A 16,778-nucleotide genomic window follows, 5' to 3' on the forward strand; every position below is an offset into this window, starting at 1 on the left:
CCAGCGTCATCCTCGCCGCTGCCGCCGTCGTACATGCACGCGCTTTCTGCATGCACTCGACGGCTCGCGGGCAGCTCTCAGCTCTCATCTCTCTGAAGAAGTTGGGAGTCGGAGAAGACGGAGCTCTGTGGAGGCGGGCTGTGGAGGTCTTCTCTGTCTGAGGAAGCGATGTCACGATGCTGTAGTTGATTTATTTCACTTTGTGATATTTTCCTCACCCAGGAACGAGCGCGAGGGGCCGTGTGGGCCGTAACCGCTGGATGTGTGCGTGTGCGCGCGCGCGCGTGCGTGTGGACACTGTAGCTAGCTTTTCCGAGGAGTTTGAGTGTCTGCATCCGCTTCGGTTACTTTGTAGCCATAGCAGGCGAGCTAGCTGCATATCAGAGGACGTTACAGCCGTTTGATTGATTTTGCCTGTTGTGGCAACGAGAAGACACCCGTCGAAAGTGGATATCGGAAGGTGGACGGACTCGCCGTTTTATTAGAAGAGAGCTGATAGCAACCATATACAGGAAGAACCAGAAGACACATGTAGCCGATGAAGGCTCCTGCTAACCGAGGAAGAAAGACTGCTATTCTGTATCTCCCCTCATCCGAGCTGTTATGGAAGTAGTTGTGAGTGATTTTCCACCACGGTTATGGACGTGTTAGCTAATATATACAGGATAAATCGATGATCGCAATCTCGCCAGTCCTTCTTCACAGCCCAGCAGTTTTTTACAACATTCAAGGTTAAGCAGTGTTATCCCGGGATATCGCCTGCTATTAAGCGTGTGGCTCGAGTTAGCTAAGGCTCTGAGACTGACCGAGAGCTAGCTAGTTGCTAGCAAACTTAGTTCGAGTTGGGGGTCGTGGACGTGTGTTGGATCATTTAACGGTACATATCGGACTGCTTTCTCAAGATGTCGTTTTTCAATTTACGGAAGATCTTCAAACTGGGCTCTGAGAAGAAGAAAAAACAGTATGAGCACGTTCACAGAGACGTGAACCCAGAGGAAGTGTGGGAGGTTGTGGGGGAGCTTGGAGATGGAGCTTTTGGGAAGGTCTACAGGGTAAGAATTAACCATGTTTAACTTCTTGAGTGATAATACAGCACGTTTGGGTTGCCTTTCCATTTTTTTTTATTGAAAAGTCACATGGAGGTATCGCACAACCTTTATTACAGGCTAGCTTGTTGACAAGCTGTTAGACTTACACGCCCAGTTTTGCCATGCCATCTTGCCCAAGTCTTATTTTCCCCTCATGACATTTCATCTGTTTTCATCCCCTCACCATGTATTCATACTCTTACTGATTAGCTCACACTTTGTATTTGACTATTTTTTAATCATTTCTGAGCATTGACCTCCCTGTCCCATGACCCATTACTGTAATGGGCTGAACATATACTCCAGGGGTGGGTGATATTGTGTACATTTAGTATCACAATACTTAAAGAAATTGCTGCATGATGATGACCTGTCTACTGAAGTACTGAAACAGAGTACAAACCAGTTATATTCAGCATTTCACCTACGTTTAACCAGGAGCAATTATGCTCTCTCTTTTAAAGAGGCATGTAGTTGGTCTGATGATACTTATAATTACTGGTACTGATGATAATTATAATTATATTTGTACAATTTGACAAACTGATGCTCTTCTCCATTGTGACTGTAGCGTTAGGGCTCTTGCCCAAGGGCTCTTATTGGTGTGCCATAGTGAGCTTGTAGGTGCACATATTTGTCACTGTACAGCGAAATGTGTCCTCCGCATTTAACCCATCTGTGGTAGTGAACACACACACACGCACACACACACACACACACACACACTAGTGAACTAGGGGCAGTGAGTACACACACACACCCAGAGCGGTGGGCAGCCAACTCCAGCGCCCGGGGAGCAGAGAGGGTAAAGGGCCTTGCTCAAGGGGTCAACAGTGGCAGCTTGCAGAGCCCGGGAATCGAACCCACAACCCTGTTATCGATAACCCGGTGCTCTGAGCGCTGAGCCACCAAACTAGAGCTGGGGCAATACAACAATATTTTATCATATTGTGATCAATTTTGTTATTGTGGTACACAAGATGCTTTTATGAGTGTATCGTGGATATCGTCAGTTTTAAAAACACTGATTAAACTCTTTATATTTAAAGATGCAGTTAATCAGTCTTATTTAATTCAATAAAGTGAAGCATATTTTGAGTAAAATCACAGTACCCAGTACAGGAGAGTATTTAGATAGGAGTAAAGCAAAATGTCTTTACGTTTTTTTCACATCGCCCAGCTCTAATGTAAGCACACTTTTAGATATTTTACCCATACCCATGGTTGTGGTGCTAGACTTTGACATTTGCTCATGTCGAGATAACAGTTACAGCAGACAGCTGATAAGCTGATGAAGACAATGCTTGTGAGGGCCAGTACTGGGAAGGACCAGTCCTCTGTCACATAGTGTAAATCCTTTATTACTGCTCCCTGTTGTGGAATGCGTTGTGCACACTGGGTGTTTCCAAGATGCCATCTGCTTAATTTTGCACATGCCTAAACATCAGTAAGAGTAAATCCCTTTCTTTAGTTTTAGGTTGGGTTGTATTAGTTATTGCTTTCAGTGACTGATGAAACCCTTCTCTCCACATCAGCTGATAAGGAAGCTTTTTTGGAAAGATTCATGATTAATGATTCATTTAGGATTGTATTAGAAGCCCATTGTTTGTGTGTTTTCCTGAGCAATGTATAGTTTGTTCAGAAGGAAACCTACTAAAATGTGAGTCATGGCAATGCTGTTGTGTTCCAGCTTTGGTAAATTAGCGTAGGTTTTAAAAAGGGTCTGTAAGACAGTGCAACATTTATAACCTGCCTCATTAACTCTGACCTCTACCTGTCTATGTTGTACCATAATGGAGAGATGTTAATATTTCAGAATGCAGATCGCTGTTTAGAAGACCTTGGCACTGAGCACATGTCCCCTCCCATTCACTGTCTGTAAACTAGAGGACACTGTTCTGGTGAGGGTGGGTGTGGGAAATTGTTCCAACATCTGTCACATCAGTTTGACCCCAATTTTTCCAGTCCTATTTGGTGTTCTATATGCATATGACGTTCTCTCCCTCAAAACAAACACTGTGCTATAAGTTGGGTCCACCATAAACAAACAACTGGCCCTGTATCCACAGATTTCCGTTCATAACTACACTTTTCAAAATAAAGGTACTATGACTGGTTCTGTGGGTGATGTCACTTTTAGTTTTCTATAGGTAATTGTAATCGAGATGTGAATGTAAAGAGCCTTTTAAAGGCCTACAGAACCTTTTCAGCACATTAACAAATATTGTTCTACATGAAACTAAAAGTGATTAGTCTATGGCATCAGTTGTAGTGGTTTCATTTTAAAGTGTTGGTTAGTAAAACCACTACATGAGCAAAGTTGTAAGTAATGCTAATAATTATAATAAAGTGTAACCTTTGACATTTGAGCTTTAAACTTGCTTATATACATTTATCACTGTTTTCTGTTAACCAGTTGCTTTGAAATGAAGGGGTGGTGTGAAATGGTAGTCCTGCTGTTAACGCTTGGTGTTCTGGTAGAACTTTTAGACAAAGCTGTCAGGCTAGCTGGTTTCAGTTGTGCAAAAGCTGCATCCGTTTCCTCACTGATTACAGCACGGACAGGCGTTGGCTAGTACAAAGAGAACAAGAGTGAGGGTGTGTGACGTAAAGCTTTGTTTAAATAGAAAGTCTGACCCATGCACACACACACACTTCACTTATTCCTTTCTCCAGCCACTCTTCTGTGTTTGGGTATCCATAAACATTACTCCTGAAGCTCTTCCCAAAATAGCTCTGGCACACCCAGCTGTGACGAGGAAGTACCGACTGAAATTGTGTGTCACTCCAGCCATTACCAACCTAAAATAGATGTGCAGGAACACATTTTGCTAAGGATGTACATTAATTAGTAAAGACTCCTAGTGTTAACTTTTTTGTCTATATATTTATATATGAACACAGAGCTTTAGTATAAGTGTCATGGGTTTACTAGTGCTTTCTCAAACTGTTCTCGGCACGCCTCCTGGTGAGGCAACCCTGCCTTGTTTCCCCTCTTTTTCCTTCTGCTTTTTTCAGCGTGAACACTATTTCAAGCTTGAAGCAGTTACAGAGCTGCACATTTAAACCACTCACCGGATTTCTTGTTCATTGCATGAATTGAATTATTTGAACTACTTTTGGATCACAAATATTTCCGATTTAGACATTTACACATCTCTTTGTCAGAGTTTTAAAAATTCTGTCTGTTAATATTACCTTGTTAGCAGGTTTATTTTTACTAACATTGAAGTCAGATGTCACTAAAGTCGGCTGTGTTTGAAGCTGGAACGCAGGGAAAATATATTGTATTAGGTCAAAAGGAGTATACACATTATTTACCTTGCTGTTTCTTCTTTAGGGACAGTTTGCCTGCCGATGTTATGCTGTAAAAATGTGGAAAGGAGCACTGGACCATAAACCAAAATGATTTTACCATTCCCTACATTCTGTCAAACATATTAACTCTTTAATATTTGTTGGGTGTTCGTTTCCGGTTGCTTCGTCCAGTGTAATGTTTTAACCAGTACACAGCTCTAGCTGTCCATGAGCCTGGTTTCATTCATAAAGAAAGCTTCATGTTGTGCATTTGTGTTGTTGACTGTTCTGCTTAACAGCTATAGTCCTATGCAGTTGTGACTTGTATATTATATGTTAATTCTGTTCAGAAGTTTACATATACCCATTGTGGACATGTCTTTTAACTTGCCATGGCCTCTTGTCTTCCTGTTGGTGATCATGATTGACTATAGCTGTTAGCTTCTCTGTGCTCACATGAAAAGAGGATGAGCATGGATTTTCACAAGTTAGGTGTATTGTTAGGAAAAAGGCAAAACCTCAGCAAACGATCCACTAGACAGTTGAAACTTGGAGACAATTGGGTGTTCCACAGGCAATGACCTCAAATGCACAGATGCACTTTTTTTAGACTGATTAAAAGTCTAGTTTTCTACCAAAAACCAAAAGATTTAGTTGAACTCTACCATTTCTGCAAGAATGGTCAAATATTTAACCAGAGTTGTTTTGGTAGCTTCTCCTCTGGTCAAGGTGCAACTTGCTGATGAACATTTAACCTAATAATAATTGTGTTGTGTGTGTCATTTTGACACTGTTGATTTTACAAAAATATTTTTAATGGTTTATCCATATGCCATTTGCTTTTGTTGTTAACAGGCTCAGAATAAGCAAACCGGTGTTCTGGCTGCTGCTAAAGTGATCGATACCAAGACAGAGGAAGAGCTGGAAGACTACATGGTAGAGATTGACATCCTAGCCTCTTGTGACCATCAGTATATAGTCAAACTGCTTGATGCCTTTTACTACGAGAGCAAACTATGGGTAAGAATTTCTCATCTAACATTATTTGTTTTGTCTGCGTTCATGTGGGTTTGCTCAAGCTATACCTACAAATAACATACGTGTTGGGTTTTGAGGTCAAGTTGCTTGTGCTACAACTCACAGAATTAGACATGTTGGTTAATATGTGTGTTTTTCACGTTGACTGTTTGTCTTTAAGTGCTTAAAAGCTTTTTACTCCTACTTTTATACAGTGTTTCCTCCCCTCGGGCTGCTGTCTACGCTCTTGTTGGCAGATCCTTTTCATTCTCCCACAGTACTCATAAAACCTATAGGGCCAGATAGTTTCAGATGACACCCCCCTGCTGGGTTGGTAGGATAATGGTCTATTACAAGTGACCAGAGAAAGTCCTCATGCATTAATTATAGGCAGGTCCAGCCTGCTCTTACAGGCTCATCAGATGAGATTAATGCACGACTCCCACCAGCATCGTCATGTTTGCTTAAAACTGGGAGAGCTCATAAAGCTAGTCAGCTGTAAAAGCTTTAAATGGACTGAGAGATGGTTCCCAGAGCGTGCAGGATATGTGACAGAATTCTGAAATATTAATGCAGTTGTCAGCAAAATCTGCACTCCACTCTGTTGCCATTAAATCGATGATAGCTTTGCTGTATAGATGCATTAAAGTGGAAAAATATGCAGCTAATGTAAATGTCTTGTTGGCTATTAGTTCTGGCAGTACACCCTCTCTCTGAAAGTGGAGGTGACATGATTTGTATAAATTGTTCTGGACACCTGATATTTTCATTCATGGTTCAGGTCAGGATTATGTGGTAGTATCAATTACAAGATTTTATTATATAGATTATATAATTTCTCATAATGTTGCATTTTTCTATATTAACCATCTGGTGGTGTTAATCACCAAATTCCCATAATACCAATGTTTGCTTTGGGGTTTTAAATTTCTCCTGAAAAGTGAATGAAAGAGGCAACAAAATCGGAAACTGAACATAATGTTTATGGAGAAATATCATTGTCATTTTATTTTGTCTCCCCCTGTCTCTCCTTTCTAGATTCTTATTGAGTTTTGTGCTGGAGGTGCGGTTGATGCTGTTATGTTGGGTGAGTTTCACTTTCTTCATAATAGGAAAAAGAAGCCCAGAGAGTTGTTCAATCATTGAACCAGTCCACTCAAATAAACAGTATTCCATTCTCCTGAACCTCGCTGCCACACAGTAGGCTATGCTCAGTTTTACACTGGCAGGATCCAAACATATAATTATTGAAGCCCCAGTTTCAAGGAGTGGTTAGCATCTTTTTTTGCAACTCAGCCTTTTCTGCTGTGTTATTTGGATGTGTTTCTGAAACCATCCTACGCAGTTAATTTTTTCCAGGAAATGTTATGACTTGTTAGTAAAATGTCAATACACATCTTGGGCAGCCTAATAGCAACACAATTAGGCTCGTTCACAACAGTAGATTTGTATTCTTCTACTTTCTGTAAATGACATAATTTCTCTGTTTTAACACAAAGCGTGCATGTGTGTGCCTGCCTTTTAAACAGCTTTAAGATATTCACAAAAAATGACAACATGCTGATTTCAGATTGGACAGATTGGTGCTTATAATGACCATGTGATTCATTTATTTATTCCCACTTTTCACCTGAAACTGAAGTGGTGTAGGAGGTGCAGTTAGGGAAGAGGCGTAGTCCCCCGGACATGATTTTGTTTGAGTAGCAGAGTTGACTCACTGTTTGTGCTAGTATAACTAGTCCTGCCTTCTGTCTCTTTAATGTAGGCCTCACTTCCCCCTTATCAGGGGGCCCAGTCATAGGTCTCCTGTCACAAGGGTGTACAAGTATGCCCTTGCATAGCTGATATCTTAATGCTTATGCCTGTCGGTTGAATTAACCACAGGTGAACACCACACCAGTTAAAAAATGCAAGGGGATGTTGATTTTCTTTATGTATGACATAATGTATGTCTCTTTACAATGACTTGCAGCTGGTGACTGTATGTGTATGTGTGTGTGTGTATGTATGTATGTATGTATGTATGTATGCATTCAGAGCTGGAGCGGCCACTAACAGAGCCACAGATCCGGGTGGTATGTAAACAGTCTCTGGAAGCGCTGACTTATCTTCATGAGAATAAGATCATCCACAGAGATCTGAAAGCTGGAAATATTCTCTTTACCTCAGATGGTGACGTCAAGCTGGGTGAGGGCTCATACCATCAGTGTTCACTTACCCTTGTTATTAGATTACTACTGAGCATGTGGTGTTAATTTACATGCATAGCAAACACCACAGCAAGGCTAAGGAAGTATAATATTCCTTTAACTATGGTTTTAAAATTTAATACAGTAAGGGCTTCAGAAAAGTTCCTCCCTTAAGTCTTGTTGGCTACGCCATCAAACATGTCTTTAATGCGGATCAATTGCTCCACTCAGCTGACTTTGGAGTGTCTGCAAAGAACACAAAGACCCTACAGAGAAGAGACTCTTTCATAGGAACTCCCTACTGGTTAGTCACCCTATTTCATTATCTGCTCCTTTTTTGTTTTTGAATATTTTAACTCTTAAGTGCTATTTCATTTTTTCTCCTTTCTCTCTATATCCCTCCTATTCTGTCATTCTTCTCACTCCCGCCTTGTGTCTGCAGGATGGCTCCTGAAGTTGTGATGTGTGAGACATCGAAGGACAGGCCGTATGACTACAAAGCGGACATCTGGTCTCTGGGGATCACGCTGATTGAGCTGGCACAGATTGAGCCACCCAATCACGAGATGAACCCTATGAGAGTCCTGCTTAAAATAGCAAAGTCTGAGCCCCCCACCCTCATGCAGCCCTCACGATGGTAAGGGCTGGTTCATAGCTGAAAACTGTGCAAATTAAAATTTTCTTGTGTGACTGTTTAATAAAGCTAGTAGATTTTACTGAGGTGTCTAGTTGGTTTAGGGTTGATTTAAAGAAAACAGCACTTTAATTGTGTAATGTTTTGATAAAGGCTTCTGAATTTGTCTAAAAAATAGCTATGTGCCCAAGCTGCAGGCTGTTCAGATGAGTAATGATGAATCAGATTAGCAGTCGCCCACCCAGAGCATTGCCTCATGGGTAGCCTTAAATGCACAGAATCCCTTCAGTTAGTCATGATGTCTTTTTCTCTTTTTGGTTAAGGCATAGATTTTTAGTTTCTTCCCTGTTTTAAACAGGTCTCCAGAGTTCAGTGATTTTCTGAGGAAAGCACTGGATAAGAATGTTGATCAGAGGTGGAGCACAGCACAACTCTTGCAGGTGATTGAGCCATAAAAGAGGAGAAACTAGACTAACTAAAACGGAATTAAATCCTGAGCATAAGATTTTCACTTTGAGATGTGCTGTCTTTTATTTCAAGTGATTTATTGTTTGTCTTTCAGCATCCTTTTGTTTCAAGTGTAAATGATAACAAACCTCTGCGTGAGCTGATTGCTGAGTTCAAAGCAGAAGTGTATGAGGAGATCGAGGAAGGCAAAGAAGAGGAGGAGGAAGAGGAGCCAGACACACAGCTGGTATGCCAGTGCTGTGCATACTTTATACAATCATGAGTTGTGGCTTTAGGAATGCTTAGAGCACCAATTTAAATGAACATATAGTTTGCAGGTTAACCACTTACAAGTGACTACTTTGTGGTGTCTCTTTAATTATGCCCATAGGATGTAAAAGGACACAAGCGTGCACTGTCAGAAACCAGCGTTGGCAGCTTGGAGGATGACAAGCTTTCTCAGAATTTATCTAAGCCAGAGTCAATCTCTGAGGGAGCTGAGCCACAAGCAGAACCCGACACAGTTGAGGATAGTAAGAGAACCTCAGCTGTGACTTTGGACTCCAGTGAGCCTGACCATGCTGAGGCAGACGGTAAGAAGGTGGACATTGAAACATCGAAAAATCTTAATGCTGAAGATGAGAGCATTTCAAAGCAGGATGAAATCCAGACTCCAGAATCCACTGCTGAGGAGCAAATTCCTGAAGAACCAAGTACTCCAACACAAAACAATATTGAGACCCAGGAGGCTGCTGTCCAGAAAATTGTGACCGTCAGTGAGGAGACTGGAGAAGAGGAGAAGCAGGAGCTTATGATGAAGGAGCCTACAGAGAAGCAAGAGAAGGAAATGAAAATAAACGATTTGCAAACAGATCAGGAGACTGAGAAGACTGAAATGAAGGAAATGGAGCCAAAAGCTGCCACAGAGGCAGGAGAGGATAATACCGCACCCGTGGAAGGAACTGAGCAAGAGGCCAACGATGATCGTGTTCCTGAGGTGGCTGATAAGGAATCTAGTGAGGCTAATGTAGATGTCACAGAAAAGATGGAGGACTCAGTGGAGACTGAAGGAGGGATGGAAAAGAGGGAAAATGAGAGGCAGCTGGAGAACATGGAAGAAGTCTCTGTGGACATGCCTGCAGAGGAGGAAAGAAAAGAAGTTGTTGTTGAGGAAAAGAAGTCCGAACCAGAGGAGGACCAACCTGAGACAACAGGGAATACAGTTCCTGAAGACATTCCTGCTGAGACAGAGAAAATGGTGAATGAAGGTGAAGAGACCTCTGTGGATGTGACCGCTGTTGTTGTAGTCAATGGAGAAAAGGAAGAAGTGTCAAAAGAGGGTCCAGAAACAACTGAGAAGCCCTTGGTGTCCTCTGAGGGAGCTCCAGAGGGTGACGTGGATCAAAATGCAGCTGTGGCAGTTAAGCCCGATATTGAGAAGGATTCTGATTCTGGAAGTAGCTCTGCAGCAGATACCAACAGCATTGACATAAATCTTTCTATCTCCAGCTTCCTATCTAAAAGCAAGGAGGGATCGGTTTCTATACAGGTAAGGTTGTCAGTTTGCCCAGTTGTGTTTTATCTTTAAGAAATCCCTGACATAGTAAAGAAGCTTATCTATTCTCCCTCCACAGGACACCAGACGCCAGAAGAAGACTCTGAAAAAGACTCGCAAGTTTTTGGTTGATGGTGTAGAAGTCAGTGTGACCACTTCAAAGATAATTACTGACAATGACACCAAGAGCGAGGAACTGAGATTTTTGAGGTAACCTCCTTCAGTTATCTGTACTGTTTGAGACTTTATAGTAAATTAATGGCATGTTGGATTTGTTCAGTTATTATTTGCACCATTTTGCAGGGTATCTTTTCCACTGTTCAAATGGTTACATATGACTTGATCATAAAAAAAAAGTAAATATATCTAGCTTTGTGCTGTGGTACATACTAAGGGAAATTCATGTGTTGTTGTGTCCTTCTGTAGGCGTCAGGAGTTGCGTGAGCTGAGACTGCTGCAGAAGGAGGAGCAGAGATCCCACCAACAACTCAGCAATAAACTGCAACAGCAGAGAGAGCAACTGTACCGCCGCTTTGAGCAGGAGATGACTGTTAGTACTTTTATGGTCTCACAATGTTTACTACTCTGCTATGAAGTTGCAGCAGATAAGATAATCAGAATCACACAAAATTTTAGACTCACTAAATCTTTAAAGAATGATGTTTTTTAGTGACATACTGATAGCATCAGTTATTTATAACTAATCCAGTCCTGTCCAGTTAAGAACTTCAGAGAAGTGCCAGAGTCATTCCCTTAGAGGTGGGTTTGCATAAACCTCTGTAAGTCGGAGTTGGCAGTGCTGAGTGCTCAGTTACGACCATCTTGGTATGCAGGTTCAGAAAAGGCCTAGGTTTTGCTCGCTCTTTGTCACACTCTCTTAAATGACCCTTCTCTCCCAGGGTAAGAAGCGTCAGTATGACCAGGAGGTGGAGAACTTGGAAAAGCAGCAGAAGCAGACCATAGAGCGTATGGAACAGGACCATACTAATCACCTGAGGGATGAGGCTAAAAGGATAAAATCAGAGCAAGATAAAGAGCTCTCCAAATTTCAGAATATGCTCAAGAATCGCAAGAAAGAGGTAAGGTGGAAGAATACTTCTTTATTGTTTGTATGTCTTTTTATGTTTATTAGAGACATGTTGCCATATTTGCCTGCTTTCCTATGGTGGAAGGGCTGAGCTTTGCTGCATTAATTGCTCTCTTTCATAAAGTCTTTAATTCTTTGTGTAGCCTTTTTAAAGTCTCCTTAAACACATATTTTTATTTTTTTTTAAACAATGAATGTGCACTTTCACAACTGGTTCAGATCACAGGGGCTATTTCTTGTAACTGCATTGGAACGTATCTCTAATATCATCTGTCATCAAGCTGTTTCCTAGCAGCCTTGCTTTGTATTTGTGCTTAATATTTATCAAGGGCAAAGTGCTGATTGGCTTTAGTCAACATATTTTAGCTGTGTTGTACTGCAGTTTTCAGCTTTGGTGAGACGTCAAAGCAAGTCATAAACATTTCAGTTAAAGCTGTGCAACAGTAAAGTCTGCATGTTTCTGTCTTCAGGGTTATCTGGCGAAGGGGACATTTCTATGTTTTTGTAAACTGCCTTCGTAGACTTAAATGTGTTTTAAGAGCCTACATTGCTTGCTCATTTTCAGTCATTATGCATGGAACAGTTTTTTTCTGTTTGCCTCTGTGGCCTCTAGCTTGGCATGATTGTAATAAGAAGTGTGATTATGCAGCCTTGGTTAGTTTATTTTTGGCTTTAAGTTTTTAAATGTGTGCTGGCGCCTTGCCTACAGTACTCAGCTGAGACTTAACTTGGTTTCCATCTGCATGACCATGCTTTAATCATTCAGATATGGCAATGTGCTACACATTAGTGTTGCAGTTTTACAGTAGAAAATTACTTGTAAAATTTACATGTAAAATTAATATTGTACCAACTCAGATTTTTAAAAACAATTATACTGTAATCCTGTGTTTTCAGTATTTTGTTACTGAATGTTTTGTTTATTATTATTATTATTGTTATTATCATAAAAATGTTACTAATGATGTTGATTGTGTGAGTGTGCTCTGGAGTGTGGGACTCGTTGCTGTGGTGGAGGGCTTCTACAGACAAATCATGGTTTAGTCTTTTGTCCCTTTTGGAATTCACGGTGATCTCTATTGCATGGTGCACACTAAGGTATACTGTCGTTAACCATTGGAAGAAGCTCCAACAGGAACAGGCCTGTCGTATTGTCTACATTGTAGTAGAATATTTTTGGACCATCACTACCCAGCAAGGAAATGCTGCCTCTCAGCAAAACCTTTTATTTCATGACCTCAGTAACCTTTTCTCTGACATTAGCTGAACAGCGGTAACAGCAGTGGCTATACTGACTGGACAGTCATTGAGCATTATGCAAATCAGTGATGCTCAGTGGTGCTCAGTAGCTTTTATTCATGGTTAGCAAGGTTAGCACAGCTGTCTGAGGTATCCCTTTAGTATGACTCCCCTGGCAAGGGTTTTCTGAGGCTGCAACTAGACCATGGGGTCCCTATAGTGCCCCAAAAAAAGTGTCCAGAGTACAGGAATTTTTATTTAGTGTTCCATATGCTACATACATTGCTATTGCTATAACTATTGCACAGGACCAGTTAAGCTGTCCTTGTAAAAGGACAAAAACATCATTTTTTGTTTTAGAGTACTGACTTTATCCACCCTCAGAAAAGCATACTGTGATGTAATTTATCACAATGACGATGAAGCATTGTGGTACTGTGTGATCTTAGATCTATTGGAGCAGTAGCTCTCAACTCTAGGTCTAGGGATCTCATTCCCTGTACAGTTTTAAGTGTTTTATGCTGATCTAGCTTAACAAGGCTTGGAAATGACTGTGAGCTCAGGTCAGGTGTGTTGGGGCATGGATTAGTTGAACATGTATAGGGCAGCGAGCCCCTAAAACTGGAATTGAGAACCTCTGTATTAGTGTGCACCATTTCAGAGATTACAGTAGGTACTATCTTGAACCTTAATAAGGTTATCCTGGTGGAGCTATGGTCTTGGTTCATCTTTAAAACTTTCACTATTCTGTTTCTGCTACTTACCTGATTTCAAACATGGTGGCTGATTCTACATACTCTGGTCTCTAATCCATTTTTTTATTAACAGAATCAACTTGAAATCGACTTACCCTGTCTATGAGTGCTCTTAAGGTTTCTGGGAGACCTTTATGTAAGCACAGTCTACCCCTGAATCGTCCATACATGGCTTATATCTCTTTAGCTTTAAGTGATACTAATTGTTGCGCTGGTAAAGTTTACCTTCTATACCAATCATTGCATGACATTCTCTCACTAATACCACATTGACAAAGCAAAGCATCAATTCCCCAACCATCTGCATACTCGTACGCTGTAGGTCAAACTGGAGGTCGGCCAGTCACCCAAACACATGAGAAAAGAGCTTATGAAACGCTTAAAGGAAGACCTAGCTGTTGTACAGCAAGAAGAGGTAAATACTCATCAGCCATCCCATCACATGCCCACACACATAGCTTTTCACGTTGGAGCCTGACCAGCTAAAGTGTTCAGATAATAGGTAATAGTACCTGGAGAGTGTAGAGAAAGTGTTTCTTACAGGAACTACTATTCCCTGTGCTTTTGACTACATGGGTATTAATCTAACATCACTGCTATAATGTATAATAATGGTCAATAATTAAACAGACTAAAGTGGTTTAGTTATGCTCGATAAGATGCCGTTTCCTGTGAATTGTCAGACATGGTCAGGTTCAGCAGTTAAGCCTGTGTTGCTGCAATGAAGGTAATAAACCGGCAAGCATTTAAATGGAAAAGGAAGGAACCATTAAAGTCTTTAGCTGTGACCTTGATTAGAACTGTATAAAACAAGTATCATATAAATATTAGTGCAAGATGTTGGCATTGATGGTCAGGCTCAAACTCGAGTACACTGAACACAGAACACACTCTTTAAAGCAGCATCACTGGTGTTGCTTTACCTTTTGAGCTGTATGGCGGTATATGAAATCTATCCATATCCCACATATATACAAAATACCTTAAAGGACAGTAGTAAGCTGCATTCTACCAGCTGGCTTACACTGAAACATGCCACCCTTTCCATGAAACAGGAGGGCGAATTCCAGTGCTACAAGACATTAAGGTGATCATAGATCGCTTTCTTTCCTTAAAGCGTTTGGATGTCAGATGAGCCTCAGGGACTAGATGTTAACAGACTAATTTGTACTTTTGATCTTTAGCTCCAATCCTATTAATGCTTCAACAAGGGACACTGAATTATTGAAGGATCGTCCTGAAGAGCCCTTGCTGACACACTTGCTGCTTAACAGAGCCGTTCCTTTGACTTTAAAGACCTGCTTTACTGTCTTTCTGCTGCATGAGAGTTTTACATCTTCAACCCAGAACCCCAACTCCAGAACACCAGAAGCTGAGAAAGAGAGAATGAGGAACTGAGAGCCTGTAGTATGAGCACGTGTTCATTTTGAAAGGTGGTAAAGCGCTGAGAGTGTGTGCTTGTGTACTTGAGCGTGTTGTCCCTGACGTTGGTGGAGTGCGCTGTGTTTTGCTCCACAGGGTGTGGCCCAGGTTATGATACAGTCTTTTCAGTTGTCCTCATGTGCTCTGTTCAACGCTCAGATGCAGGATGTAAGTTTTGCCCTCCTTCTCCCTGTCCTAACCCCTGCTCACATGTGCCTGGCTAGTGCTGTATGGAAGCAGACTTCAGAAATTCATTTAGTGTCGCATGTGACTTGGACATATACAGACGTGTGAAGAAATTAGGACTTCTTTTAATATTGACCAGAAAATGAGAAACACCAGGATGACATGTATACAAATAAATGCTGTCCTATCAGTCTCACGTTTTTCCAAAATGAGTGCGACTCCGGTCTTTCCCAAACCATACGTTTCAAAGAATTACCCCTAGACAGCTCAGCTTACAGTTAGGAACATGACATTTTAAAAGTGGTGTCTAGTATGCTTTATAACAGCTTACAATTAATTGGTTGGTGATTAGGATTTAAGGATACCTTAAAAATACTTCTCTAAACCACCTCCAACCCTAGTCAACAGACTCCTCCTCAAATACTTAAGCCTTTTTATACAAATTTAGTGGAAAAAGATAAGATAAGATAAGATAGTCCTAATAAAGGACTATCTTATCTTATCTTATCTTTTTCCACTAAATTTGTATACTAAGGCCAGAGGGACCCCCATATGCTCGAAGTGTTTGTAACCTTGTAACCTCAGTTATAGAAAAACGATGTTCCTGGGATATCTAATCAGACCAAAGACAAAGACCCCATTTACACCTAGTCACTTACTGTGCAGTGAGTATCAGACGTATATCTGGATAAATCCAATCACTTAAACCACTTCAGGAGGAAGGCTGAGTCACATTTGAACTTTTACATGTAAGGTTCTATTATCTGTAGTACCGGACAGTATGTTAATGCCCTGTTTTAAGCTAGAGGTTTCATATAATGTTTAAGGTGTAGGCTAACTAAAGGCCCTTTAGCATTACATTATGATAGGGATGGCACATGTGAGCAAGCAGGTGCTCTTCTTTTTTTGCAGTGTTTTTGCAGTCGCTGTGTTTGTGCTATATTGCAGTGTCTCTTTCTAAACATACTGTACTGTACTGTAATTTACTCCAGCTGCTGCTGCTGCTGTTGAATTCCTGTACATTTTCACTCACTGTTTGTTTTCATCTGTGTACTTCTGGACGCTGTGTTCACAAACAGAAAAGACGATCGTTACTATCTCTACAGTAGGATGTGCAGTAGGGTAAATTATTATATACATACAATCAGAACTGTTCAGTACACACTATTGATGTTTGTGGAAACCTTTTTTTTATTTAAAAAATGTTAAACATATTAGAAATATTCACTTAAACTTTACGTGTGGCGCCTGATCTTAATGTATGATCTATGTCTATTGAATACTTGGGTACAATACAGTGTTGAGTTGCAGATTTATTTATTTATCTTTTAAATGGTTTTAATGTTCCATTCATTCATGTTGGACTGTACCCTTTTACTGTTGTCTTGTTACAAGACATTTTTACTGTAAGTTTGTTTGATCTTTCTCTGAATGCTCTATCAAGGTGTACTTTAGTCTGTGGATGTGTTTGACCTTTTTTATGTGAAATATTATTTTTCTTACTGTTTGTTAATGGTTACAAATGCTTTGTGTGTCTTGTGGTTTGATGCTCTAATTAATGAAAACCACAGATGTTTTTTCTGTGAATCTCTGTCTGTAATATTCTGTCTCTCATTCTCCCCTCCTGCCTCTCTTTCCTGCCTCACCACAGGAGCAGGAGTTTCTGCAGAAGCAGCAACAGGAGCTGGATGCTGCTCTGAAGAAGATCATCCAGCAGCACAAACTGGAGATTGCCACCATAGAAAGAGACTGCCTTAACCACAAACAGCAGCTCATGAGAGGTTAGTGAAATTATACAAAACATAATCATTGGCGTTGCACATGGGGCCCATCCCAGCCCACTCTCTTCACTCATATCCTAA

At 40.8% G+C, this 16,778-nt stretch overlaps 1 protein-coding gene across 3 annotated transcripts in view; it reads left to right on the plus strand.

Annotated features, from left to right (window-relative positions):
• Positions 1–16,778, plus strand: part of slka (STE20-like kinase a) — a 23,124-nt gene continuing 6,346 nt past the window's right edge. The window contains exons 1-14 of one of the 3 annotated variants that reach the window (XM_072678187.1): positions 1–1,052; positions 5,241–5,405; positions 6,441–6,489; positions 7,440–7,589; positions 7,823–7,895; positions 8,034–8,228; positions 8,584–8,665; positions 8,788–8,919; positions 9,064–10,221; positions 10,307–10,437; positions 10,654–10,777; positions 11,127–11,306; positions 13,631–13,723; positions 16,568–16,697. In XM_072678187.1, the coding sequence (XP_072534288.1) occupies positions 903–1,052; positions 5,241–5,405; positions 6,441–6,489; positions 7,440–7,589; positions 7,823–7,895; positions 8,034–8,228; positions 8,584–8,665; positions 8,788–8,919; positions 9,064–10,221; positions 10,307–10,437; positions 10,654–10,777; positions 11,127–11,306; positions 13,631–13,723; positions 16,568–16,697 (2,812 nt within the window). In that variant the 5' untranslated portion in view covers positions 1–902. Of the gene's footprint in view, positions 1,053–5,240; positions 5,406–6,440; positions 6,490–7,439; positions 7,590–7,822; positions 7,896–8,033; positions 8,229–8,583; positions 8,666–8,787; positions 8,920–9,063; positions 10,222–10,306; positions 10,438–10,653; positions 10,778–11,126; positions 11,307–13,630; positions 13,724–14,826; positions 14,899–16,567; positions 16,698–16,778 lie in introns of all 3 variants that reach the window. The other 2 variants (XM_072678189.1, XM_072678190.1) reach the window with 2 other exon arrangements.

Source organism: Salminus brasiliensis, chromosome 4 (assembly GCF_030463535.1).
Source record: "Salminus brasiliensis chromosome 4, fSalBra1.hap2, whole genome shotgun sequence".
Taxonomy (NCBI): Eukaryota; Metazoa; Chordata; class Actinopteri; order Characiformes; family Bryconidae; genus Salminus; species Salminus brasiliensis.